The sequence below is a fragment of the Anas acuta genome, chromosome 3 (assembly GCF_963932015.1).
Source record: "Anas acuta chromosome 3, bAnaAcu1.1, whole genome shotgun sequence".
Classification (NCBI taxonomy): Eukaryota; Metazoa; Chordata; class Aves; order Anseriformes; family Anatidae; genus Anas; species Anas acuta.
This window is the reverse complement of record NC_088981.1, coordinates 41,868,826-41,896,378: the sequence shown is the minus strand read 5'-3', so window position 1 is coordinate 41,896,378 and position 27,553 is coordinate 41,868,826. Positions and strand designations below refer to the sequence as shown.

General features: G+C 39.1%; 1 protein-coding gene across 1 annotated transcript in view; it reads left to right on the top strand.

Moving 5' to 3' along the window:
- Positions 1–26,464, top strand: part of DISC1 (DISC1 scaffold protein) — a 196,889-nt gene extending 170,425 nt beyond the window's left edge. Inside the window, 5 exon segments of the mRNA XM_068676788.1 lie at positions 1,209–1,452; positions 8,142–8,186; positions 17,759–17,869; positions 24,584–24,688; positions 24,690–26,464. Coding sequence (XP_068532889.1) covers positions 1,209–1,452; positions 8,142–8,186; positions 17,759–17,869; positions 24,584–24,688; positions 24,690–24,764 — 580 coding nt within the window. The 3' untranslated portion in view covers positions 24,765–26,464.
- The last annotated feature ends 1,089 nt before the right edge of the window (positions 26,465–27,553 follow it).

Sequence of the window (27,553 nt, the reverse complement as noted above, 5' to 3'; positions counted from 1 at the left end):
TTGTGTTTGTAGAGTTTAAAAATATACCTCTGTTGGATTAATGAATTCATTGTGAGCAGAGCATCTCCTTTATCCTTCATTCAGAATAAAAGATAAGCTAGCTTTTAACTTGGTCAGAAAAGTTAAAATCTGATAGTTATTTTCCTTCTTTTAATCACTTATAATTGCCTCCTATTATATAGCAAGTGATATGATTTGAAAAGCACTGAGAAGAAGTATTGTGGTTATTAGATAATAGTATTCAAATCTGTCTAGAAGTGTGTATTGCCGTGGGAATTAGCACTTCTGAGTCCTATTCCAGGCTCTGCCAATGATATTTTAGCAGGCAACCTAATCCTTTGGCTCCTTAGAGACAAGATGTATTAAATGGAGATGTGACCACATCTCTTAAGAGCAGTGTGATGTTAGTATTCAGTATCTTGTTCTGAAAAACTGGCTATACATAAAATTGCCATTTACTTCAGATAAAAATATCTACTTGGACATATCTCAGGATTAGTATTTGTAACGTATGTGGCCATCTCAGAGATGATCAATAGATTGAAAGTGTGAAGAAATTTGGTATTTTGAAATGCCTAATAAATTGTTTTTCTTTAGTGGGATAATAAAATTATAAATAAATAAAACAAAAACATTTTAGGGAGAGATAAGGACAACATTCAAAGGTAGAAAACTGAAGGACAGGAGAGTATTACCAGCTTTATCTAATTGATTCACTAGAGTCAAAGCATGTACATTGCAGTGTAACAAGAAAATGAGCAGTCACTCTATCTATTTTCCAAAAACTAGAGCTGATTTAATGCAGTAAATAGTGTGATTGCTCATAGTTGATATTTTATAAGAAATTCAGGAAAGCCACATGACTGCTGACAGGTCTGTATACCTGACAGAGCAAAGAAAGTGCTGGTTCTGATCACAAGATTCCTGGACTTGTATCAGATCAGGAGAAGGTCACACGTAGCCAGTGTATGCCCTACTGTTGGAAACAACGTCTTAACACAAAGTTTTTTAAAGTGACTTCTGCATCGGGCTGTCATATTGCTGCTTTTCAGTTCAAAATAGCTTGTGCTATCTCTGTGGAAGTATTTGAGTTGCTGTTGTTTTTCCGTTGTTTTTATATTTTTCTATCTGATCGCAAGTAGTCACCCCACTTGAAATAGCAACCATTCTCCCTGATCTGCATTATTTTCTTTTGGCTTTTATTTCAGCTGCGGGAGCCAGCTGCTCCAAAGAGTGTGGGAAGCTGACTTGGAGGCCTGTCAGCTGTTGATCCGAGGCTTTCAACTGAAAGAAACCAGTTGCTGTGGTTTGGAGGAAGAGGACAACCAAATGGATGAGCTGGAGATGGCTGCTGATGGCCCTTCTGATTCTGAGAAAAGAAAAGAAAGTCACTTTTCGAAGGGCACAGAGTGGGGCAGTGTTCCCTGCTCCAAGCACAGTGAGCTGAAACAGGTATCTGAAATACTCTACAGCTGGATTTGAAGTGATACTGCTGGTTTTTATTTTGAGAGGAGGAGTTAAATCTGGGTGATGGGTCAGCAGGGCAGTTTAAGAATGAACTTAACATCTGGCCTCCAATATGGGACATGAATAAAAAAGCTTATTAGCTTCTCCGAAGCCCTTCAACCCTTTTTCCTTTAACCATCAGTCTTCTTAAAATTTAGAAATTAATGAGGCAGTGAATCCAGACTCTACATCTGGATTTAAAGGAAAAACATTTATCTTAAGATTCTCTAAGTATTTAACTCAGATTACCAGCTACTCCTCATCTCACTGATGAGTTTCACTCTGAGTTAGTTCTACTGACTAGTTAGCCCTGGATCTGTGTTAGCTGTAGTGGGGAGGGGATAATTTTTCCTTCCCTAGTGAAAAGGTCAAAGGCTTCCTAGCTCAGATGCAGGTAGGCTTCCGGCATATAGAAAATACTAAAAGAATTAAAAAAATCATGAGATTTAAAGGGTCTGAGAAATTTCTTTTAAGTTTTTGTGCTCTGCTCTGGAATGCCATCCTTGCTTAAATATTTGCAACTACCTAAAAATCATTTAACTGCACTGTCAAGGCAATAAATAAATAAATAAAGCTATTGAAAAGCTTTGTGACCCAGTAGCTGCACTGTGACAAAAAGACCCTCCGACGGGAGTTATTTTTTCAGTTGATTGACAAAAATTAAAAGTGTGCTTAATCCCACGTGGTGCTAGGAGCCATTGAACTGTGCATTACATTGAAAGCTGATACCATATTTTGCATTCATACTGGCTGAGACTTAGCAGAAAGCAGGGTGTTACCTTACTGTAAAGTCTCTTCTTTTTAGTAAAATTCTGTTTTTAAATTGGGCTTCAACAGTACTTGCAGCCTAGGAAAGACACTTTCCAGACTGAATCCACATGGAGAGGGTTTTTACTGTAAATGGTCAACTGTGGATTTGATTTAGTTTTTTCCTCTGAGATTTTTTTTTTCTCTCATCATATCCTTATGGGTTGGTTGAAGTAATATGAGCCATTCTGTTGGTCATGGAAAGCCGTGATTCCCTTTTAAAAAAGCATCTGGGAAGCTCTGGAAGGTTTGGGGCTTTATTACTGTTTCTGTAGCACTCTTGAGATTCATGCAGGAGATATCAGCCATTTCATCTCTGCAAGTATCATTTCCCTGGAAAGTGGCATTAGAATAACATAAAGCCAACTGAAGTGAGGTGACTTTGGGTTCTGGATAGAGGTGCAGGAATCAGAAAGACGGGTTCCCCATATGTTTAGTGGAAGGGGAAAGTATATTTACACAATTTTTGATAATTTCTTCTCTGTCTCTTATCAACTACAGATGGAACTTAGGGGCACTATCCACCTAACTTCAGCTCTTCATCTAGCTGCTTTTAAACTTCGTAGGATAAATGCCTTTGCTTGCAATCTGGTCTGTCCAGGCATCCTGATTAAACACCACTTTGAGAATGTGCCATAATTTATATAGAAGCTGATGTGTAAATACAAACACTAAAATGCCCATCAGTGAAGGACCTATGGAGGTCCTTCTGTTCTCACAGTGCTCCTAGGACTGGGAAAACTGAAGGGAAAAAAAGCAGCAGTTATGTTATTATAAGAACATTCATTCACTTTCCAGCTTTTAGAAGGGGTTGAGCAACAGAGCAGTGTTTTACCACAGCTTAGTTGACTAGCCTTCCTCTGCTTCAGTGCTACCTGCAGCTAAGACCATTGAATATAAGTTATGCATCAGTGACAACCGCAACCCATTACAACCATAAAAAATGAACAAAACCCATAGACTGTTTTCTGGTTCTGGAATTTGGGCTGGTCGATAGTTTTTGTATTTTAAGGATCTGAGATTTTTTTTTTCCTTATGGGATATAGAAGTTTTACACAATCAAGTGCATCTTACAGTTTAGGTAGTAATGCTGGTGGGATCTCAGTAGGAGTGACAGGCAGTATCTAACCTTTTAGAGAAGAGCTAGCTGTAGCATACTGCTTCCTGCCATCTCCCAGCAGTTCGTCACAAGGCAGAATATAAAAGCAAACATGTGAACCTGACACGTTTCTTAAAAATTGTGCTAACCTCCTTTTTAATGCTTTGAAGTGGAGAAGATATTAAAAGGGAGAAAATGTCTTGATTTGTAAATTGACTTCATTGAAAGTTGTGTTTTCAGATTGGATGTTAGGAAAAGGTTCTTCACTGAAAGGGTAGCTGGGCACTGGGACAGGCTCCTCAGGGCAGTGGTCAGGGCACCGAGCCTGCTGGAGTTCAAGAAGCATCTGAGCAATGCTCTCAGACACATGGGTTGGTTTTTGGGTGGTCCTGTGTGGGGCCAGGAGTTGGACTCAGTGATCCTTATGGGTCCTTTCCAGCTTGGGATATTCTGTGATTCTATGAAAGGCAATCCACTTTTGCAGCATTAAATGCTCTGTTATATGGTATTGTAATGTTTTCATTTTAAAAGTGGTTTATACTTGTGGCTGTGGTGGTTTTACCTTGCTGGGCAGCTGAACTTCACCACAACCACTCTCTCACTCCCCCTCTGCAGAAGAAGAGGGGGAGAAGAAAGTGTGCTGGGAAAAAAAAGAAAAGGCTCACGGGTTGAGATAAGGATAATTTAATTAAAGGGAAAAGGAGGAGGGAAAAACAAACAAACAAAACAAAACAAACAAAGCAAAGGCCACACAGAAACACAGGGAGAGAAAAAATAAAATTCTCTGCTTCCCATCAATGAGCTGTGTTCAGCCGTGTCCTGGGAAGCAGGGCCTCAATACATGTAGTGGTTGTTTGGGAGGACAGATGTCTTCATAATGAGAGCCCCTCCTCTCCATTCCCTTTCCCACCTTTTATTGCTGAGTGTGACTCCAAACCATATGGAATATCCCTTTGGTTGGGTTTGGGTCAGCTGCCCTGATGATGTCCCCTCCACACCTCTTGCCCACCTCCTGTCCACTGGCTTTGGGGTGGTTTGGAGGGAGTCCTGCTGCTGTGCCAGCACTGCTCAGCAAGAGAGGTAACACCGGTGTGATACCAGGGCTGTTCTAGCTACACGTGCAGAGCACAGCACCGTATGGGCTGCTGCAGGGAAAGTTAACTCCATCCCAGCCAGAGCCAGTACAGCAGCAAAACAAAAAAAATGTGGCGATGTAGATTTTAATGTCTACCTTGGCCATGTCTCTCACTTTCATTCAGAAAATCTTACTGTTGTGCATTAGTAGTTTTATAACCATTAGTCAAGAGATAGCATTTATCAAGTGGAGGTACCTAGTGGAAAAACATGTATTTGTCAAATATACTTAGTTAGATATTATTTAACGAGTCTGTGCCCTCCTTGTGAGAGGGGTAGCCTGATGTGGTTGCCACATTTCTAGAAGGACCCTTCTCTTCAGCTGGGTCATCTCTGCTCTCCATTAGGGAATTTCTAAACAGACAGCTGTTGGTCACTGAAGCAGAAGGAAAGAGTGGCATTCTTTGTATTGAGAGATTACTGAATTGCTCAGTTCAAAACAGTACTGCAAGTACTCGTAGCATATGAGTATATATGCCTTTGAAGGTGCATTGCCTTCCCAGGTAATTAATTCTCCTGATGGTGAAAGGCTATAAATAAAGCACCCCAATTATTTATCATGTTCTACCTGGCTAAATATTACTGAGCAGTGGATTTGTTTTTATCGATGTATATTATAAATGCAGTTTTCCTGCATATAATTAGCCTTCTGTGTATTTTTCATTAGAAAACAAAGAAACAAACAAACACAAGAATTAAAAAAAAAAAAAAAAAAAAAAGAATAGGAGAACAGAAATAACCCCTAGCTTAGATCCTCAGATACTGCTTTGCAGAAGGGACATTTTTCATTTTTAATTAAATATCCTCACTAGATCACAAGATATGAATGTTCTGATATAAAATATGCAAGGTATAAATTCTTTGAAAGTTCAGATATTTTACTGTCATGTGTGAGCACAGGTTTATTAACTGTCAACAGTTACTTTATAGTCCTCATAACTGTGTTTTCTAAGACAGTAGAGAAATTTTTATCAGTTTGTTTATGCAGCAGACTATGGCATACCCCAAATAATCCTGCAAGCCAGGCTTCCTTTATAAAACTGACTGCTAAGCAAGGAAGACAATCACATGGCTTGGCAGCTCAGGTTACTGAAACATCATGACTAATTTTTTGGTCAAAACTAAATAAAGTGAGGCCAGTAAAATTAATCCTGAAACAATCTAAGTTACTTAAAATTAAGGTTTACCCTTCTCAGCTACAGATAATTTATTAGAATATAGTATTTTAAAAAGTGCTGACGCAAACTTGTAGACAGTACTTCTAGTCTCAGTCTTGTCAAAGTCAACTTGTTTTCTAATGAAGTTAAAATAAATTCTTGATTTTTCATGTAAGTGTGTGTTCTCCAGGTAGTGGCTGTTTTGCCGAAAATGAGGTGCCCTGCCAGTGCAGTTCTAGTTTGTCTTTTGCTAACTAACTGAGATTGATTTTTCTCCCAAGTCTCTGAGGAATTCAAGATGGGTTCTAGTTTTCATCCCAGAAATGATCCATACTTTTAAACTGCAAGTAATATTGCTCAGGTTGCACGTGAGTGAGATGGAAGTTGCTGTGGTCGATAATACGTAGTTAGATGCATATATATGAACATGTGAGCGATTCCTAAAGTATGCAGTAGCGTTTCATTTCTCTTCAGACATTAATGCTTGCTTGTTCCACTACTTATGAAATCTTGCTTTATTTTTTGTTTGTCGATAATGTATGTGTAAGCAACGCATATTAATAATGCTAGCAGCACCAATGATAACTAATAAACATAGAGATGTGTGTGTGCTGGGACCTCCCTAACACCAAGTATCTTGATGAACATGAGTATGTGTGTACCCGCAGGCTTGAGTTCCTGACCTATCCTTTTTTCTTCTTCTGCTATCTGGCATGCTGTGCAGTGTTCCCTCTTAATCACTATGAAGGAAAGAAACACCTACTAGATTTCAAGAAAATTGAGGTGATTAAAGTTACAAGGTAAAAACCAAAATTCAGTAGTGTTACCTTTCTTGTAAGTCAGCGTTTTTGGTAGTTTTCCCATCAGAATTCTTTGTAGATCATTTCTCATATTTTCACTTGTTACTGAAGCGAGAAAAGAGGTAAGAGTAAGGGTTGGTTTTCTTTCCTCACCTCTGCATACTTCAGTTTTGCCATCTGGGAAGATGTTTAGAAGTCTTTTTGAAAGCATTAATGTTGGGAAGGTTCTATCATTGTAAAGCATTCATTTTATTCACTGTTTTTAAGATATTAAATGTTTTAAGTAATATTAAGTGAGCAGCTATGAAATATTTATAATATTTAATGTACTGTCTGTCATTAAAAAGAAGTCATCACAGCATATGACACAACATTTTTCAGAATTTATCAAAAGCAAGGAACAAGAAAGCCTCAGTTAACGGGCTGCAACTCATTACTGTGCACTGAGATAGCTTGTGATCCAGGAGGCAAATGTGCAATGTGTAAAGGACAAAGCCTTTAGAAAGCTAAATAAACTGTGCATTCATTTGAGTTTTAATTAAATATTGTATTTGTGGAGCTTCAAATGTAATTTGGAAACTTAAAATTTAATCATCTTTTTGAATGTCAGCATTAAGCATCAGTGGAAGTCAGTGTCTGAATGTTTTCTGTATTAATCCAAGCTGGAAAGGGTTGCTGTAAAAACAGGAAGCTGGCTTGTATACAATGATCAGATCATTGTTGTACAGTCACACATGTGGTTGTGCAGTAAGATGCCCCTTAGCTGCGAGTGATACTGTCATATCTATCGGTAAACACGCTAACTCTTTAGATAGAGATAACAGTATCTCAGTAAGTTTAATGCTTACAAGTATGTTGCAGTAAAAATAGAATAACAAAATGAGTATGGTAGGTAAAATACATCTAAACAGCTTCTCTTCATATAGACTATTGAAATATGCAGAACTTGTAATGGTCTTATGGAAGAGTAATGATTTTCTACTGTATTATGCATATACATACATACCTGTGATACTAAGTATTGCCCTATCAAAGCACTATCCCTATATCTGTTTATTTAGATATTACCAATATTGTTGTTTGAGATAAGTATTAATGATTTTCCAGGAACATTAACATGAAATTTTTGACTGCTCCTCATTCAGTGAAAAATTGCCCAATTTCTTACAGACTTTACAGACAAAGTAAGTTTTGAAAGAGGAACTGTAGTTACCACATGTTACTAATAAAAACCATCAGTGGGGGCAGAATCTCCTGCCCAAAATCATTTACAGGGTTTGTGCCAGAAAATTTCTGTAGACTTCTGAATGGTGTTTAGATCAGTAAGAGTTTGGTAGAGAAGTTTGTCTCAATCTATATTTAGTGTTTCAGTTTTAGAGGCAGTGTTCCTTGTGGGTTTTAACAGGGAAGCCAAAATTCAGGCTTTAATAAAATGTATTCAAATTTAGCTTTAAATATTGGGTGGCTGCCACGGCCCCATTAGAAAAGCAATTGAAATGTTTCATACATCTGTAGTAAAATGATGTAATTGTTCAGCTTATATAACTTTTTATGTGCTATACTGTTTTTGTAAGTTCCATTGAAATATTAATGTTTACACATGTATGTACCATATACTTAATAACTTATCTGCAACAGGTTGTGGAAGACATTTCATTTGGAGCAGAGGGTCATTTATCTGAGGTAAGTGTTTTCTAGGCAGTATAAAGTGGTGACATTGTACAGACTTTTCTGGGGTTGAATTAGAACTAATGATACCTGTTCTTATAGTGTTACCTTTTGGTAAAAATTTGAGAGCAAAATCGCTATGTAGTATGTAAGCATTTAGAAAAACAACACAGGCACAATCAGAGTTGGCCCATTCTTTTTTTCCATCGAAGATAATGGCAAAATTGCTGCATATTTCAGAGAGTTTATAGTTAAATTTCACTTTGCCAGCGCTTTTAATTCAAATGAACAACAGAAAGGATATGTTGGGGAAATGTAGAACCAATTATAGTCAGCCAACCTCGCTGTAGCACCATAATAATGCTTAAGAATGGAACAAAATCATGATGTTTTACTTGGCTTCTTGTGTACCACTAAAAATGCCTTTATAAATCCTCTTGAATTTATTTGGAAAGTATAGTAGCATAAAACAGAACACATATCAATAAGATTTTCATCTGAATAAAAATAACTGATATTTGTCATTTTACTCTATTTTCATAAATAAAAAGATGTCAGATCATAGTCTATATATTTGAGCAAAGTCCAGGATAATTGAGTAATATAAGATGCCCTATGAAAGTGATGAGAAAAATCTGCTTGTTACTGTCTACATACAAACTAAGAGTTTAGGTAATATATGTGTAAGGAGATTGATAGTGGTTAAAGGAGCTGTATGGATTCAGTGTGATCAGTATGCCCTGGGTTGAAGCCTACATATTAAGGAAATTTAGTATCCATGCATTTTGTCCAGCCAACAAATTAATTACATGAGTAAGTAACCCCCAGTTCACCTCCCATATTAGTATGCATGCCACCTGACAAGTACAAGGGACAAGGAGTTAGCCAAGCAAATGGAAAAAAAAAAACAAACAACACACACAAAACCAGAAGAGAGTTGCAATTTGGGATAACTATTCATATGAGATATTTCTTTGGATCCTCACCAATGAATCCAAAGGCTGTGGAGCAGCTGGAATGCTCCAGGAAAGATAATCTACTGCAAGACCAAGCTCAGATGTTGACCTTGTATACAAGGGGACTGACATGAGAACATGCCTCGGATGGACTGCTTAGCTTTGTGTGAATTCAGCATAAATGAAAATGGAAATCCTTGACAGTGGATGTGAACTGTGCAAAAGAACGTTCACCACAAAATGCAAAAAAAACTCTCTCAACTGTGAATTTTGCTTTGAATTAAAGCAAAGCTGCAGGTGCTTATGTCCATGGATGTGAAGTAGGAGTGGGTAGTCCTACAGGATAAAGGTACCAAAAAGCCCTACTGCCAAAAAGGCAGCATAGAGGAATGCTGGTAGTGATAGATGCCAAGGTGACAAAATATTTGCTTGAGACTAAAAATTACATATGAAAGCTCTACTGTGTGCTTGTGTGCAGCTGTGAGCTGCACTGAACACCCAGACCCTCAGTAAAGAAGTTGTCCTTTGCTTAGCAGGAGATGTGCCCAGGACATGCGAGTGTCACGCATGCTGGGCTTATGTATGTGCCAGAGCAGCCAGGCATGCAGCGGTACTGCTAGGGAAGTCTTCAGCAAGAGTTGAATATCTTATGCAGGCAGAGGAACCTTACCCTTTTGAAGCTTTGAGGGGAAAAAACAAATAAAGAGAATCAAGAGCAATAATATAAATAAAGGAAATGGAAATCAGTTAGAAAGCCAGGCTCTACCACGCTGCCACAGCTGGATTGAGGTAGAGTTGTAGACAGCTTTATAAAGGATCTATGAAACTGTCAGCACCCTCTGCCCTGTCAAGGCTTTGCCTAAATGTTCCTTTAACGCTCTGGTCCCTTAATCCTTGTCAGTCTCCCTGTTGCCTGCAGGAGAGCTCTGTTACTCATTCCACATTGTTGCATTTTAGTGACTCAGGAGCAGAGCAAACAATACTACCAACCACCTATAAATGATACCCAGCTATGCTGACTCCTAGCACAGCGGGACGTGGACACTAGAAAACAATTTGGTGCTTTTGTTTCTCTTCCAAGTCCTGGCCCACTGTGAATTTTATTTGTAAGTCGGTAAATAGCCTTATCCTCCCACAGCAGGAACTGGAATTGTCCCAGTTTAATTAAATGAGTCGATGCAGTAGTCTGTACTGATTTGAGGAAGCCTGCACTCAGGGAAGATCTTGAATCTACTCGAGATGAGAATGGGAAGACTGCTGTCACACAGGCTGCAGCAGGGTGCTGGAAGGCAATGGAGAGCTCTATTCTCGCAGAGATGATTTTCCAAGGATGCTCCTCCATAGCTGTAATGGAAGATATGCGAAGGGAAGGATTGCCAGCATCAGGCTGTAATTTTGATGAGTCATTTAACACTCCCATGTGTTGTTGTATCCCTGCAGAGGAGGGAAAAGGATTGGTGCAAGCAAAGGGAATGTGGGAAAAGCACGTGATGGTGGGGGAGGTAGCTCACAGTTGCAAAACAGCTGTCTGGAAAGCTTCATGCCTGAGTTGTTGCATATGAGAAACAGGAGCATGTTGTAGTGCTGAAGTCTCCTAAATGTGCATAAACAGGCTGATGGAACAAGCTAGCAGTCTGTAAGTGGAAGGTGATAAGAGCGGAAGTAACCAGGGAACATCCTTGATCTTAGTTCTGTGGAAAGTCAGAGAGCCACCTCCATAAAAGAAAATCAGGGAAACAACAGGTAGGAGGAAACAGCAGATGATACCCTCCAGAAGACATCATATTTCTAATAAGGCAACACGTTCTTTTGGTGCAGAAAAGAGCAAGCAGTCACAGACCATGTATCCATCCACGTCAGAGACTCTTCAGTGGCCCATAAGAATACTGAAAAGAAAAGGAAAAAGTATTGCTAATGATGACCCTGTGAAAGAGTAGTGCACACTATAAGAGTGAACCAGGAAGACCACAGTACACACTAAGTTTCAGGAAGCAAAAGATGCATACTGGCAGGAGACTTCAGTGGTAAGCTGTCTGTAAGGGAGAGCTGAAAGAAAGCATCAGTATGTCCTTGAATAAGAAAGTTAAGTGAGAAGATAAAATGAGAGCAGAGTGCAGAACTTTTTCTTTATTTTCTTATCTTGAAGTCTTTCTAAAAATAATAAACCATTATATATATAACGCTGTTAGTATTCACAACAAGGTAGCAAGAGAAGAACATGGTGAAGGGTCTGAAGGTAAGTGAGATGCACTGGTCGGGCTAGACTGATGAAATTCCTTCTGAAGTGCATAGGAGCCAACAAAAACAATCTCCAAACCATTAACAAGCTTCTATGAGAACTCCTAAAGGAAAGTTGAAGTCCCAAGGGATCAGTAAAAGGCAGAGTTGGTATTTGCCTTTAAAAAGGAGATAGGCCAGGAGTCTATGTGCCAGCCAATGTAATTTCAATTAGGATTAGAATTCCAAATGTTCCTGATAGATTGAAAGACTAGCCTGAAATCAATAAGATGTGATATGTTAAAAGACAGGTGCAAATTGCACTCAGGGCAGAAAAAAAGTCGTGTTTACGTATACAGATGGTAAATAGCAGCTAAGATGACAATACTGCGGAATAGAAATCTGGTGTTATAGTGGATTGCAAACAGAGTGGGATTCATTACCTTGATCCTGTTGCAAAGGAGGGCAAAAGTCATTTGCAGCTTCATTAATGGGAATGTCAGTTGTAAGAAATAATTACTGTGCTTAGCTGAGAATGTCAAAGCCTCCACAGGAGTATGGCACTGGTCTGGGTATCCGTGTGGAAGATAGGGACATGCCGAAGAAAAGAAAGGAATACAAATAAAATGTTTAGAAATCTAGATCTGGTCAAAGTCAAAATCTTCCGTCACAGAAAAAATAATAGTAAAGAGGGTAATGATCAGTTATTGTGTGGTGCGTAAGGGTAAAATGAAATGAAAACATCTTAGTTTGTAGCAAGGGAAGTTCGGATTAGGAAAACTTGCTCACTGTAAGGATGGTTGAGCCCTGGAGCAAACTCTGCCCTGACAGCTGGAACCACAAAATCCCTGTCAGCTGCTGAGAGCTGTATGGACAGGCATCAGCTGAGGGCAGTAACAGTGTGCTTGATCTCACCACAAACCATGGAGGGGGCTTTTGTGGCCCTTTGTTGCGTCCTGATTGCTCTTGCCATGATTCTAGGATGGCGGTGGTCGGAAGTAAGAAGCATTATTTTCAGCGTATGAGATCAGGCCTGCTGTCAGTGGCTGCTTTGCCCTTTTCACCTGCAGCACCTGCCCAGGACCGTGCACACAGGACAGCAATTCTGGGATGCAGGGCAGAGGCAAAGGCTTCCTTCACTGCAGACACTTTGTGGCTATGCAGCTCACTAACCAAGGGCACGCACATGTAGCCAGCATGCGACCGAAGCATCTGCTCAAGCAGGACAAGCATATGGACATTTCCATTTTGTTTCTAGAAATGATTTAAGAGATGCCCTAGCCTGGCTTTTTGGAGTTTCAAGTGCTCACAATTTCCATTAACTTCTGCTAGGGGTGAGGGCAAGCATGCAGCACTTCTGCAAACAATAAGTCACTGTTCTAAGCCTTGTGCCGTAACAAAAAGTATCTGTCTGCAAGGGCAGCTTTTTGTAGTTGTTACTTATATTGCTTTGAATGATTTTGACTCTTAGAGGATTTAGTAGAGGCGAAAAAAAATCTGGCTGTGATGTTTTGCATAAGGTCTTTTAAGGCTTCTATTTTTCTTATTTTGTTAGCGTTATGACACTGCTAGTTTAAAGCAAGGCAACTCCTAAAAAGTTCCTGTGTATTAAGAACAAATTTTAAGGATTTATCTGGGAAGCCTGCTTCTCAGCACAACAACCAGACTAATAGAGGCTCTAATCCCTAATAGAGTTAGATTAATCTAGCTACTAGAATACTGATTCTTCCGTATAAAATTGCTGAATTGGATCCAAGAGAGCACAGAAGGAGTTTACACTGGAAAAGCTGACCAAACATTTTACTCGAGTAATGCTGTCGAGGAGCTGTTGCTCATAGGTGACTAAAATGGCTTGTAAAAGGGTAAAATGAAATGCAGAAGACTAAAGTAGAAGCCATTTCCTCTGCTCTTAATTCGATGCACTGATGCTGTGCAGCGTCTGGGACAGAATAAGAATTTATATTTTGCATGAGAAGGCAGAAGAATTTCTTCAGTTACCACCATAACAAATAACAAGTCAGACCCACGTTTGTACCATTTTAACATGTTTAAGGATTTAGAAATAAAAAATAAATCCCAACCAGCTATATACCCATTCACACAAAAATCCATAAAGCAAAATTGCATCTCAGCTCTTTCCTGACTGCTGCAGTCTCTGCTAGCTGCTTCCTAAAAGCGCTGTTAGTGCAGAAATAACCAAAGAAGTCTTAAGACTTAGACCAGCTTGTAGTATCGACATAACCTACGAGCTTGGATGAATTGTGTTTTATTAATACGCTGAGCTGGAGGCAGCCTCCACTTTCCTCTCAAAGATGTTGATCAGTGTGAATTGCCACTTTCCAACCAGGAGCTGTTCTGAATAGTTTGTGTGTCACTGACAGTGGTTTCCTGTTTATATAGACAAATGTCAAATAAAAATGTTACCGGTGATGTTAGCAGGCATGGAAGGCTCTGAGAGGGACCTTTCCTATCTAGTTCTCTGGGTTAGCATACTGTTTTCATATGAGGGTCCAGGGACAGGAGCTGTGGAATTGATTGAATGTTTAGAATTCTTCCTGTATGTTTTTGCGAGCAGTGCATGTTTTTACCATCACATGTATAGCTCTTGATATTAAACTAGGGTACCTAAACCAAAGTTATAAACGTCTGCACCACCACATCCTTCCAATCCAAAATAAGAATGGCCATTCTATACGTGTTCTGTATATAATCCATGTATGATTATATACAGTCTATAGGAAAACTCCCCTGCATTTTTCCCTTAGTGTTTGTGAGTACGTCCTTGAGAGACAATGCTTGTCTAAACTATGGAGGATCTTCTCATTTCAGCTGAAAAGGCAGTTCTGTGTCATACAGATGCAAAAAAGTTCATCCATACATTATTATTGCTAGATTAAAGCTGCAGAATGCACATTAAGTTTTTAAGATTAACAAAATGTAACATCTACCTTATGGAGATATTTTAGTTACACCGCAGAGCAGTCATAACCATACAGTTACGATTAAATTGGGTACAAGTGTGCAAAGACCTAAATAAGTTTGATTGGATTTCTACTTTTTTAGATTTCCCTGCTTCTCTGTATTGATGGAACAATTCTTCATTGAGCACACAATTTTTCCTAGTACTCATTTTTCATTTATCTTAGTTTCCAAAGTAAACACGATTTCTGTTACATTTTAGGTAATTCATTGTGTATTCAAAATGTAATAAATCAGGAAGATTTACTGTATTTGTTGCATGTGAGCTAGAACGGAAATTTTACTCCAAGGGAGAATCTTAAGTATTTAGTTGACGGAGGAATTAATGTGAATGGCTGTAAGAAGCACAGAATCTTACTTCTGAGCATGTTTAGCTCACCAGTAGACTCCTTGTCAGAAACTGCAGCAGGGTGAAAGCCCAAAATATGGGTGAGTACTGATGCAAAGCACTGTGAGATGCCTTTGCTACAGAATGAGCATTCACCTGAAGTCCCAGGGGCTTGAGGGCTGGCTCATGGATTCCTTCTGTCATTCCTGGGACCTTTCTTTACTTGACTGTAAAGTTTTATTTTAAAAGGAAAAGAAAATGTCAAATGTGAAATCAGATTAGGTAGCTGCACACACCTACTGATGAATTTCAGTGTGAATTTCAGGCTGTAATTATATTTTATCTTGAGTTTTAAGGACCTGACCACCTTAGAACTAGGCCATACTTGCAACTTGGAGCCTTTTTTGCCAACCATGTCTCTAAGCACTGTCCCTTGTCAGCATCTCTCATCCCATCTGAAGTGCAGAGAAGGGGTAGGTCTAGGAGATCCGATTTGCCCTGTATGCTCACTGGCACTGATTAGGGAAAAATTTCCACTACGGATGTTCGCAGCAGGTCTAAACAAATGCAGACAGTGCACTTATCATTTGGATTAGCTGCTCAGTGAACTCCTTGTGTTTGCATCTACTAGCTGGGAAACAGGGCCATTTTAAAGTGGAAGAAATAGATCTCTTACAGCCACCAGTGGCAGTGCTAATTTGTTGACCAATTCTCTGGATACACTGTCCTACTGTCAACAGTATCCCCTTGATAAAAGCAGTAAGTGGATCAGACAAAAGTATACAATATATTGATGTTGCAAGAGCTAAAGCCTGCTTTTTACATGTTTCTATAAGATACCACTTCTTCAGGATCTGTACAGGACTAACTCATTTTGCCTAAGTGCACAAGCTGTAGAAAGAGTCTGATTTGAAAACTTTGTTTGTGGCTTTTTTCTGTCAGAGCAGTCCTGAAAAGCTTGTGTGTTAATAAAAGCTGTTCTTCCTAAATATAAATTCCTAAATTAACTGATGATGGGGTGGCACTGCATGTTTTTTGTCCTGTTTTTCTTGCATTTGAGATGATGATTATGTGAAGATCTGATTTTCCATGGGTAATGAACTGCCATGGAAAAGTGTTCAGAAGTTGAGCTTTCTCCAGAATGGCCATCACTTTAGATGTTCTTTCAGAGCAGGCAAGTTTTACTTACAATTTATGGACTCTCTTCTTCCTAGCATGAGACCTAAGTTCTTTTAGACAACTGTCATCTGTTCTTGCATGTGTGTCAGTGTCATAGAGTGATTCATGAAAAGCTTTCTGTTGATATAAATTGCCTGGGTTATCCCACTCCCTAGAAGCATATGGAGTCCTGCTGTTTTATTGAGTAACGATTTAACAGCTGGATGGAAGACTTGTTCCTCGTCTTTCATCCTCAGTCTAGAGACAAGGACATTCCTAGTTGATGTAGGGAGAATGTGCATGTTCTCCTACCTTGTTCTTCTTTTGAAAACAATGGGTCAATTTTACATCTATAACCTCTGTTGAATTCTGTTGTAGATTCTGATACTTGATAACAACTCTGAATTTGGCTGCTCAGGTATCACATACAGAGCCAGGGACTCAGCTGGCTGGTTCTCACGTTGTGCTTCTCTGCCTCTAAGCTGTGGGCATTTGCAACATAACCTGTTTCCAGCTCACTTGTCCAGGCTTTGAGCTCATTGCATACCCATGCGATCTGCTGAATAGCTGTGTCTGGCAGAAGACATAGGAAGGCAAAAGGTCAAAGCTCTGTGCTGTAACAGAGGATGTACCAGCAAGCAGACCTCTTCTGACATTTGACTCTACGTACGCACTGCATGACGCAAACACTAAGGGTAGCACAAACTTGAGGTCTGGTAAATGTGTTTACCAAAAATCAGATTTTCCCAGTGGGCAGCATTCCAACAGTTTTTGGCACAATTTCATTGACTGAAGACTTGATTTCACTCAAACAACCACCGATGCATGATATTATAGATCAGTGCAAAGGACTCCAGTACTTCTTCAAAGGAGCAAAAATTGTCTGATATTTGTATATGGACACATATGTAGCAGGCTATAGATGAGTACATACTCTAGGTCTAGAGAAAATCTAGTTGTCTGTATTCCAGCTGATGAATGATCTGTTTTTTTCAATGCAGCTCCAGCCAAACTTCATCCTGACACCATAATCTTTTCTTTACAGATGTCCCCTGTATTTCACTGTAGACAGCACTATGATGCCTTGGAGGGTGAAAGGCTAATCTCAGTGCTGCACAAATTGGTTGATTTTTTTCCCCACTCAGTTATGCTGGTTATTTGAGTCATTTCTCAAAGAGGAAGTCAATACAAAATATAAAAGATACAAATTATCCTTCTGCAGTATATCTGACAGCAAGCAAATCTATAGGAACAGCCTTTGTAATGGGTTTAGAATACTTGATTTAAAATAGAAAAAGCCTTTCCCTCTATAAAGGTCTAGGTAGACAACCATTACTTTTGAAAATTTATACTTATTTCACCATAACATAGTAACAAAGTGTAGTTTCATGTTGTATTCTGTAAGACTTCGATGTGTTTTCTCTGATCAGTTGAACAAAGTCCCTGAGTATTCTAGCCAGATTTTTCTTCAAAAGGCAAGTGCGTTTTTGTATTTATGTGAGATGCCAAAAATGATGCTTCTTGAAATGTTGAAATGGCCTAAATGTGTAAATCATATTTACGAAAACAACTTGAAATTTAGGAACCTAAATGGTGTAGTCAGCATGAGTTTTCCCTCCCCTGCTGTGGTGAGACAACAGGGGAGAGGGAGAGCAGTTCAGTCTTCACACCCCTTTAATCCTCTGCTGAAAGTGAGATCATGACTTTTTTTCTGCTGGGAAATAGACTGCGACCACAAGCACATTCCATTCCATATAAATCACCAAATTATTATATAGTAACAACTTTATCTCTTTAACCGGAATTTGGTTTCAGGCAATATCTTAGCACTGCAAAATATCATATCCCATCACTAATATTTTATTTTGCCCTTAATTTGATGGAAATATCATGTAGAAATGTATCATCAGCAGCAAACCTGCTTTATTTTCTTTTTCAACTTCCTTTAGGAGTTCTTCATATTTTCCACAGAGTTGGATGAAAAATGTGAAGCAATAAGTGAGAAATTGGTGCATCTGGAAGACCAACTGCAAACTTCAGTCTGCAGAGTTGATGAAGGAGTTATTCATATCCTTTTTGATGTATCTGTAGATATATATCTGTGTAAGTATGTATGTGAAATATTTGCCTTTCAGATTCACATAGAGTACTAGTTCTTAAGGTAGATTAAATATATTAAGACAAGAAGAATTGATTGTCTTGCTGAAGTGGGAGTATTTGTTGTAGTTAAGTTTCCCTACAGTGCATTTGCACTGTGGTCTGATCCAGCCTTAATTGATTTCAGCACAAGATAGTTAGTTCTTTGTAAAGTGAAATTAGGCACTGAAACGCTTTTATTCTACTGTTACAGTCCTTCTGTTGGTAATGCACACAAAAGTGAATAACTAGTGCACCAAAATTAAGCATCGACACACATGCATTTCCCAGCATGATTTAGTTAAATTAAATGCTACATCATTGACTCAGACAGTGTATACTGTCACATGTAATTTGGCTTTCTTTACCTTTTGAAAAAAAATGACCAGCAGAGGCATCATATGGTATCCTATGCAATCTAATCTGCCTCTAACACTCCAGTGCAAGTGACCAGATGAGATGTCTTATAAAGCACTCTTATCTCTTTCTGTGCTTCATCTGTCATTCAGTATCTGATTGAAGATTGCTTAACCTTTACAGAGGCATTTGTTGGGCCTTCATCTGTGGAAATTTTTCAGAATTTAAGAGCACAGAGTATTTTTTCAAAAAAAAAAAAAACACACAAGAGATTTTATTCTTCTAAGAAAGGGAAAAGAGAATAAGAACCAATGAGACTAAAGAAGATGAGAGTACTTAGTTCATTAGTTTGTAATGGAAAAGAGATAGTAGACAAGGGGATAAGGAAGAAAGATGAATGCATTCAGGTCTGGAGAGATTAGCAGGCACCTGAAGGTGAGCTGAGGTGATAATGGAACTAAGAAGGATTCAGTTTCTCCCAAACAGAAGTGCACAGTCCTCCAGGAAAGAGTGTAGAGAGCTCTAGCACAAAACTAGAAAAGAGAATCAATAGAACACGTGGAACTACTACCTTGTTTTAGGTAATTGGGCATCTATTGCCAACTATTCCAAAGTTTGTTTTCTAGAAACCTGATTTCTTTAAAGTTATTTATGAAAAGCTTTAAGAAAAAAAAAAAAGTGTCACTAATTTGTCACTACTTCAAATCTTTCTTTTCTAAGCATTTCAATGTACAAAAAAAAATATTTTCTTGTATTTGCCACAGGACAGTCTGCAATATTCTGTAGATCATATTTGCAGCACACATGCTTAGTTGCAATTTTAGTTCCCTCGACTCCGTTCTTTTTAGAACTACGTGCACGTATGTGTCTTGTGTATGTGCAGAGTCCTTCCTCTCATAGTTATGTTTGCTCTCAAATGAACTTTACACATTAACTCTAGTAGAAAAACACTGAGGCTTGGATTTATGGGTTCTGTTCCCATCTTTGCAGTAGACTTAAGTTCATATTCAGACCTGTTCACTAAGACAGGTCCTGTCATAGTTATTATTTGCTATGCAAGGTGCAATACACTTAAAGAAAGATTTGTTGATTCCTGAAGAAAACACACTGCATGTATAATAGTATTTAGTTGTATTTTCTATGGACCATGTATATTTCTTTGTAGCTGCTGAAACTGGATGAGTAAGCTGAAAAGATAAAGATCTAATCACTAGAAGTTGAGGAGAGTTGTAGACTAATCTCATTCCTAGCCACAGTTGTCTGATACAGATCTGATTTCCCCTATCGGTGAAATTCAGTTCACATTATCTAAATGCAGAAATGCACACCCTGTGATATCTCGGTCCTCCTAGCAAGACCATCAGTTACAAAATAAGAAACCATGTTTAAAACATAGGGACACAGAGAGAAGCACTTCGGCAGTTCAGCTACCACTCATTAACATTCAGTTGCTATTTCAGAGGTAGTCCAGATCAATGTGCATAAAATGTTACCATCTGGTACATGTAATCACTGTGCTGTGCTTCAAAAAAGGAATGAGAATAACTAGTACAGTGCTACAGAGCTGTAGATAGTTTTTTTGTTTGTTTGTTTTCAATTAAAAACTGCCCAGTGCCTATAAAATAAACTTTTGCTTATAGGTAACTAGTCTGTATTGCAGGAACCAGGACTGAGACTGGTGCCAATAATTAGCCTCAGTAGAAGAATCAATTATTAATAGATGGAGATCCTGTTTGCACTGTAGTTCATTTGATTTTAAATTAAATTACTTTTTATCGTAAATGTTGGGCAATTATGCAGTCTTCGTTAAAAATCTGTAGCACTCTGTGAGTAGCATCTATAAAAATCTGAAATTGTAATGAAGGCAGGATATGTTTTCAAACTCTCGGTTTTGGTTATTTTTGCCCTTCTCCTCATCCCCCTAAAAACTGTCTTATATATAAATCCTACAAACTGTGTTAGGTCAAAAATCTGACTGGGGGCTGCACATATGTAGATTAGTACTGTTGTCTTATTATTAGAATACTTTTAAAGACCCCACTGAGAAAAATAAATTCCTGATGCTCTCGAGCCATTTGCCAATGTTTAGTGTGTGTCATAGCTTTGATTAATAATTAAGTTTGTATTAGAAGAAAAATCCCAGATGTCACTGTTTTTCATTCTACATTTTGATGGCACAGAACACTTAAATCAACTGTGCTGCTAGTTGTAATTGTCAGCACAACCTGAACAAAGGAGAAATCCAGTGAAATTTCTTGGTCCTGAGTATTTGCACAGACCCACTTGGGATTCTCATTTAATATTGAAGCTTTCCACAGTAAATATTAAACTACTTTTGTATAAAAAGCATCAAACAATGGGGGAGTGTGGAGAAGAGCTCATCTGGAGCACTATGACATATTTGCTAACTTCAGTGTGGTATAACCAAATAAACCCACAAAACGTTCAATTAAAGTTAATCATTGGAAAGTGTATGAAAACAGTCCACATCATTAATTGGAAAAACCAAAGGAGGAGAGGTGACTCATTCTGGTGTCTGCAGAACTGATGAGAGGTGTTACTTTCCTGACAGTAAAGGCCTGGAATTCCCAGTAAAATTAAATGGAGCCTATATTGCAATTTCACAGTCATTTTTGTTCTTAATTAGCAGTTGCGTTTTGATAGACAATTTGAATGCATGTAATAGTTCCTCCTGGTGAAAATGCTTTTGTTGGATGAAAACCTGGCTATACTATTATGTTAAAAGCATACAATCCTCCCCCCTTGCCATAAAATGGACATTTTAAAGTTATTTTGAAAACAGAATTTTGTGCCTAAACATTTATTAAGCATTGCAGGTCACATTGCTAATCCTTCATGTTTATGATATGGTAGGCTTTCATTTACCTCTTGCTTTACACTAGTGTAGGTTTTCCACAGAATCAGGAGAGTAGAGTTCAGGCCCTGACTGTACCTCACCTGTAGGAAATTTTGGGATCCCACAAGAGTAAGAATTAGCAGTGGTGTCCTCTTTGATTTTAATTTTGGGTGACAGGGTGGTGGTTCCTTCCCAGTGTTTGTCACGTTGAGAGAATGTGGTTCCACCTTTCTTGTTCGTGCCATGAGGTAGGTCAGTGCTTTTCCACCCATGTGCATCTTTGCCGTCAGTCTGAAACATGGGTCTTTCCAATTAAACACTGAAATGACTTACCCTTTTGCAGATCTTTTGGCATATGCTGTGTAGGATCACAGAGTCTTTTAGGTTGGAAGGGACCTGTGGAGGTAATCTGGTCCAATCCACTTGCTCAAGCAGGGACACCTAAAGCTGGTTGTCCAGGATCATGTCAAGTAAGGTTTTGATTATCTCCAAGGATGGAGACTCCACAACTTTTATGCAGAACCTATGTGAGTAGCTGACCACCCTCACAGTAAAGAAACGCTTTCTTGTGTTCAGATAGAATTTCCTATTTTTAAATTTGTGCCTGTTGTTTCTTGAGGAGTCTGGCTCCCTCTTCTGTATTACTGCCTTTCAGGTATTTATACACATCAATAAGTTCCCCCGAGCCTTCTCTTCTCCAGATTGAATAGTCCCAGCTCTCTCAGCTCCGGTCCGTTGAATCAGGCCTGTGCCAGACATGCTCCAGATACTGACCGATCTTCCTCAAGACTTTTTAAAGACAGAGGAAGTCAAACAGGTGAAAAGCTTCAAATAAGACTATGTTTGTGTTGCAGCATTGTTGCAGAAAATGGATTGGGTTTGTGTGATGCTGTTTGCAATTACTTTAACATACTGCTTGTTAGACATCAGAGAGATTTTGCCATTTTTTTTTACTGGAAGATAGCAGAACCAGAAAACATTCCTTGTTGAAACTTGGTTTGGCTCTGGCCTTTGATACTGGCTCAACATTTGCATGTGGACCCATACACATTGAAGTTTTTTTGTGTTTTTAAAATGGATAAAGCCGGTTACACAGATATAACGTCTGTATACAGATAGAGATTCCATTCTCAGCCTTATGTCATGTATTTTGCGTAGCCATAAAGGTTTGTTTGACAGTTGCAGGTCTACACCTGACTGTGGTATTATTCGTGAGTTTACTGAAACTTGCTGTAGGTAAGACCACACAGTCATCTTTCTTGTTGCTCTGTCTTTCTGATGGTTGTTTCTTTCCTTGTCTCCTTCCTTTTCTTTCATGCTTCAAGATTTCTGATCCACTGGCAGTGAAATGTTTCAATTTTGCCTTTTTTTTAATACCTGAAAAGAATTTTGTCATCTCTTGGGATATTACAAATAACAGCATGTAGTCAGAGACTGCACATCAGAAGTAATTAAATTTCAGAGGCTTCATGGTGTTCATAAACTGAAGAATTTCTCTTTTCACAGTCAGGTTTTCAACAGAGTCTCCTGATTAAATTGCAGAGTTGTGGACAGTCCAGGACCACTTATAAGAGAATAATAATGTTTCTTACCTCAGAGAAGCTGTAAGGCATAATTAATTTGTCCTTGTACAGTGCTTTGAGATCCTAGGATAGGAGAAGTTGAGCGTGTGCTGCTGTTACTGATTAGTCATTAGTGCTGCTACTGGGTAGTCAGGGACAGAATCCCTTTACATTAGAGCTGTCCAGAAATTGAAAGTATGCATGAATACTCCTGGTGAATGAATTAAAAGTAAAACATCATAGCAAATGTTACATAAACGCATAAAGATGAATTTTGGAGGAAGTGATAGCAGAATCAAAAGCAGCCAAAAGGCTTCTCAAAGGCATAACTGTGACTGCCTGGAAAAGCAGTGTTTTGTGTGGCTTTCCTCTGGTTCACTGTAGTCACAATTTTTCAAAAGTAGAAGCTCACTTTTTGCAGTCGCATAACCTGAGGGTGTCTTTTTTTTTCTTGACATTGCATTGACATCAGGGTCGGGTAAAACAACATTTCATAATGGATGGGCTGTGTAAAGGATAAAGCCTGTCCTTGTGCATTATTCTCCCTGTGCAGTGTGGTTTTGAAAGCGAGTTGTTTCAGTGTCAACCTGTTTCATTTCCCATGAAGAAGCACATTCTGGTTCTCTCAGAAATCCTGATGGTGACTTACTGCTAGGGATGAACTTATTTCTCTTTCCCTTGAACCCCTTTTGGGGTCTTTGCCCTGTAGCTGTATCTGTACAGGAAGGAATGCTGTTCTCAGCGTGGTTGAAGATGGGCCTTAAGTTTTGTTCACATAGACTTGGTTCTTGGTTTATCTCTCTGATTTGGCTCCCTCTTGATTTGCTTTCTGCATTGTGTAAGCTAGGGGAGAGGGGATAAAGTTGTTTGTCTTAGTGTGCTATGTCCAGCCCTTGTACTTGGATTCAGAGGTGGATAGTCTCACTGATGTAAAAGTAAGTTTATCTGCAGAAAGGGTGATCTATTGATAGTACAAGCTGTGTTTATTCCCAGGAGAGACTAGTGAACAAAACAGAAAGCTCTACTGCCCCAGGAAGACCAGCCACCTGAAATCTTGTGCATGTCTCAGCTGTTGCTACTGCCTCCTGTGTCTGTGTATCTCTGGTCCTGCCTGCTGTTGTCTGCTCACTGCTGCACCCATTCACAGCTTGGTTACCATCCCCAATTCCTTCTCCCTGTCATTTTGGAGCTGGGGAAAGAGGGAAGGGGAAGGTCAGCGCCTCGTAAGAGGCAGAGACATGAGCCATTCTAAGTGCCTGGAACGAAACCTGAAGTAGACAATGGAAAATAAGTAGGGCATAAACACTTTCTCTGCTTTATAGTAGAGAGGATTAATTTTGCCACCTTGCCTAGACCCCCCTACTCCCCTCCCTTGTCCTGGAACACAGTGCCTAGCTCACCAACTCCACACTAGCTCTGGTCACTTATGTCTCAGACCGCTTCTGTTGCCATTGGGTCAGAGCCACCCTATGTCTGGTGCTCAAAAATTCACCATCCAGCAGAAAACCAGGGGCTAAGTCTGCTGCATCCACAATACAATTTCTTCATCTCCCTCCTTCCCATGAGAACAGCATCAGAGCAGTATCCCCCATCCCCTCTTTTCTTTCTGTTTTTTTTTTTTTTTTTGATTGTTTTTTTTTTGAGTGCTAAATAATGCTACTTGAGAACTTTTCCTGGATTTTTTTTTTTAAAAGCAAGTGAGAGAAATGTATTAATATTTAATCCAAACAATTTGGAAGAATTTGAAGCTACAATTAGATAGCCATGGCCATCTGGTGTGAGCAACGGAACAACAATTTATTTAATAACTTGGAAAGAGAAAAGGGGCTGCCAATCACCTATCGATTTATTCCTTAATAAAGCTTGCACAGTCTCTGCAGAGGGAGATCCAGGTGGTGAAGGAGACACTCCAGACCGTGCTGGTGCAACTTCAGCCAGCCAGGGAGGCAGGAGAAGAAAAGGCTGGAGACTTCCTCTGTGACAGCTGGTGTCCAGGAAAACAAGACTTGGAGGAATAATGAGCAGAAAGAACTGGTAGGATGACATTAATTCACAAAGGGTGGCTTTTAGTAACTGAATACTGTTTTACCAAGCCTCAGGGATCTCTTCTCTGCCTGCATAACTAATAACTAAATCAATTATGGAGAAACAGAGCCCGGAGGTCTATCATCAGAAGTATTCCACGCAGCCTCACATGCTTTGGCACAGATTGGGAAACAGCTTTCGGAGCAGAGCATCCCCTGTAAATGTGTAGATTACAAATTGATACATTTCAAGTGAGTCTGCAAAGTTGCCTTTAATGTCAGTGAAATGTTCTCCTTGAAGACTTGTAAACAGTATCTGTCTTCCTTACTCATGGATTTTTTTCCCTGATTTAAAAATGTAGTGTTAAAGCTGGAACATCTAGTATTTCTTGTAAAATAGCTGTAAGAATATAAGAACTTTTTTTTTTTTTCCCTTTGGCTTTAACAGCTCTCTTACACTGAATGTATTTGCACATTCCTGCCAATAATTAAATCAATAGGATGAAATTCAAGCTAACCAAGTTCTTTTAACTGAAATTTGGAGCTTGTTTACTCGGTGGTTTTGAGTACAGTAGAGGTAACTAACAGCAGCCCCTACAGCAGTAGTTTAACTATTTTCATTTAGGTATTAATATAAACTTGTTTTAGTATTACAGGGGTTGTAAAGCGCACAAAAATACTATGTTGCTGATTTGTGCTCCTTGTATTTAAGTATTGTATGAACAGTAAATCATTTAGGTCTCCTTGTAAAGTTTATTATTACTGCTATATTATTTTGAGCTTCCTTATAAACTTAAGAAGGAATGCAGATTTTTTTGCAATAGACACGTATGTATATGCACATACTTAAACACGTATTTTTAATAGGAAAGAAAAAGCAATGTTCCATTGAAGCCAACTAGAACAAATGACCTATCTTTAGATCATTGTTCAAAACGGTTAATACCTTTAGGAATTCATAATGTACTCTTGGATACCAGAATGTATCTGATACCACAAACTTCTGCTTCTGCCATTTGGTTGCAGAGGGAGAATTTAAAAACAAAATGTCTCTGGTTCATTTATTTTAAGCCAGTAGATCAAGCAAGTGTCTTGCAACTCATTACTGTACTTTTTAATACTATTTGTATGATATTTTTAGAATTATTTTGCTTCTGTTACTTCAATTACTTGTTTTATAGCCAATTTATGATTTTTTTTTTTAAATTTGGAAGGTCATTGGACTACTAGCCCACTAAGATTGTGTTCATTTTCTTCCATGTGTTTTAATGCCAGTTGAAACTTCTACCTCAATGTTTAATACATAGGGAGGAAAAAAGTGCCAGGCAGCTGAGCCATACAGCAGGGTTATAATTGCATCCAGGTGTATATGGTTGTCAAACCAGGGCAGCAGAGCTCAGGTGCTTTCTGATGTCATCAGATCCTTGGGATGGAATTACAACCCTGTAATTCAGAATGTGGTTGACTTTTATCATTGTATTATATATGGATCAGCCTCTGTGTTGTGGTAAAGACTCTTGGATCCTTACCTTCCACGGACTCCAGCTCTCTGTTCCCATCCCCAGTCGTGGATGGAGGTCTCTTGCCACCCTGCTAGGTTTATTTCTTCAGCTTTGCTGGACAGTCCCTCTTTGATAGCTCCCTCCCCTGCTAGATCTGGCACTTTCTGAAACTGGTAAGTGCAGGTGGCAGCCTGCAGTTTGCTGACATTCAGCCCACTTGGGAAACCCTGGCTGGGCACACATCCCATGGCTGCCTGGGGACAGCGGTCAGCCAGAAAGCACTGATGGGAACCCACAAGAGTTCAGGTCAACAAAAAAACAACGCGCACTGACAGGAGAGAGCTCCCTTACAGCGGTATCCTAAAGACCACTAGAAGCTGCTTGTGCACTACCACCATAAATATCCAGCAATGAGCATTTATAGGATGACAAGCCTGCTGCAAGGACAGCCCAGAGATAAATAACACACTAAGTAAGGCCTGATGGCTCTCCTTTCCAAGTGCCTTAGAGCCAAGACCAGCCACAGGTCAAGTGTGAAGCCTTCCTCCATGCAGCAGCAACAACAGGCATGGTTACCCTCATAGGAATGGGACAAAAGCAATCTCATTCTCCCTAGCATCATTTCTTGACAGCGTTCCCATTCGCTTAACAAACCTGCGTGGCTTTTGTGTTTTGCAGCTTCAGAGTGCTGCTGCATTTTAATAAAAACTCAGCTCATGCAACCACTCTGATGAGACACTGAGCTCCTGAGGAGGAGGGAAACTGAATCAATCATTCATATCATATTTGTATGTATTAACATTTATTTTATACATAATATGGACTACTACTACTTTAATTTATTATTCCATTAACTTCACTGTTTGTTGTGGGAAGTTAGAGCCAGCAATCATTCCTTCTCAATGTACTGAATAATAAGCATACTAAAAAAAATAGAAGGTATACTATGCAATGTATCGGCTGCCTTTTATCTGTGGATAGAAAACTTCCGAATAAAGAGAAATATGTTTTTAACTAACCAAATGTCTGTTTGGATTCTGAGCAGTGCACAAGGTTTTACAAATTTCATTCTCGGGAGAGGGGAGGCGGGATGGAGAGGGAGGAGAAAAAAGTAGAAATGTGCATGACTATTACTAAGCTGTTGACAGCAGTGATTCCTCTGCTTGGGAAATTCTGTGATGCCTTCTGGAAACAGTCTAAAAACACATCCAAAACTAGATTATCACAGCAAAAGGAAGCTATTTGCAGTGTGAAAAGGAGAGAAATATCCAGTGAGCTATACAGGCAGATAAAACTTGTGTTTGCG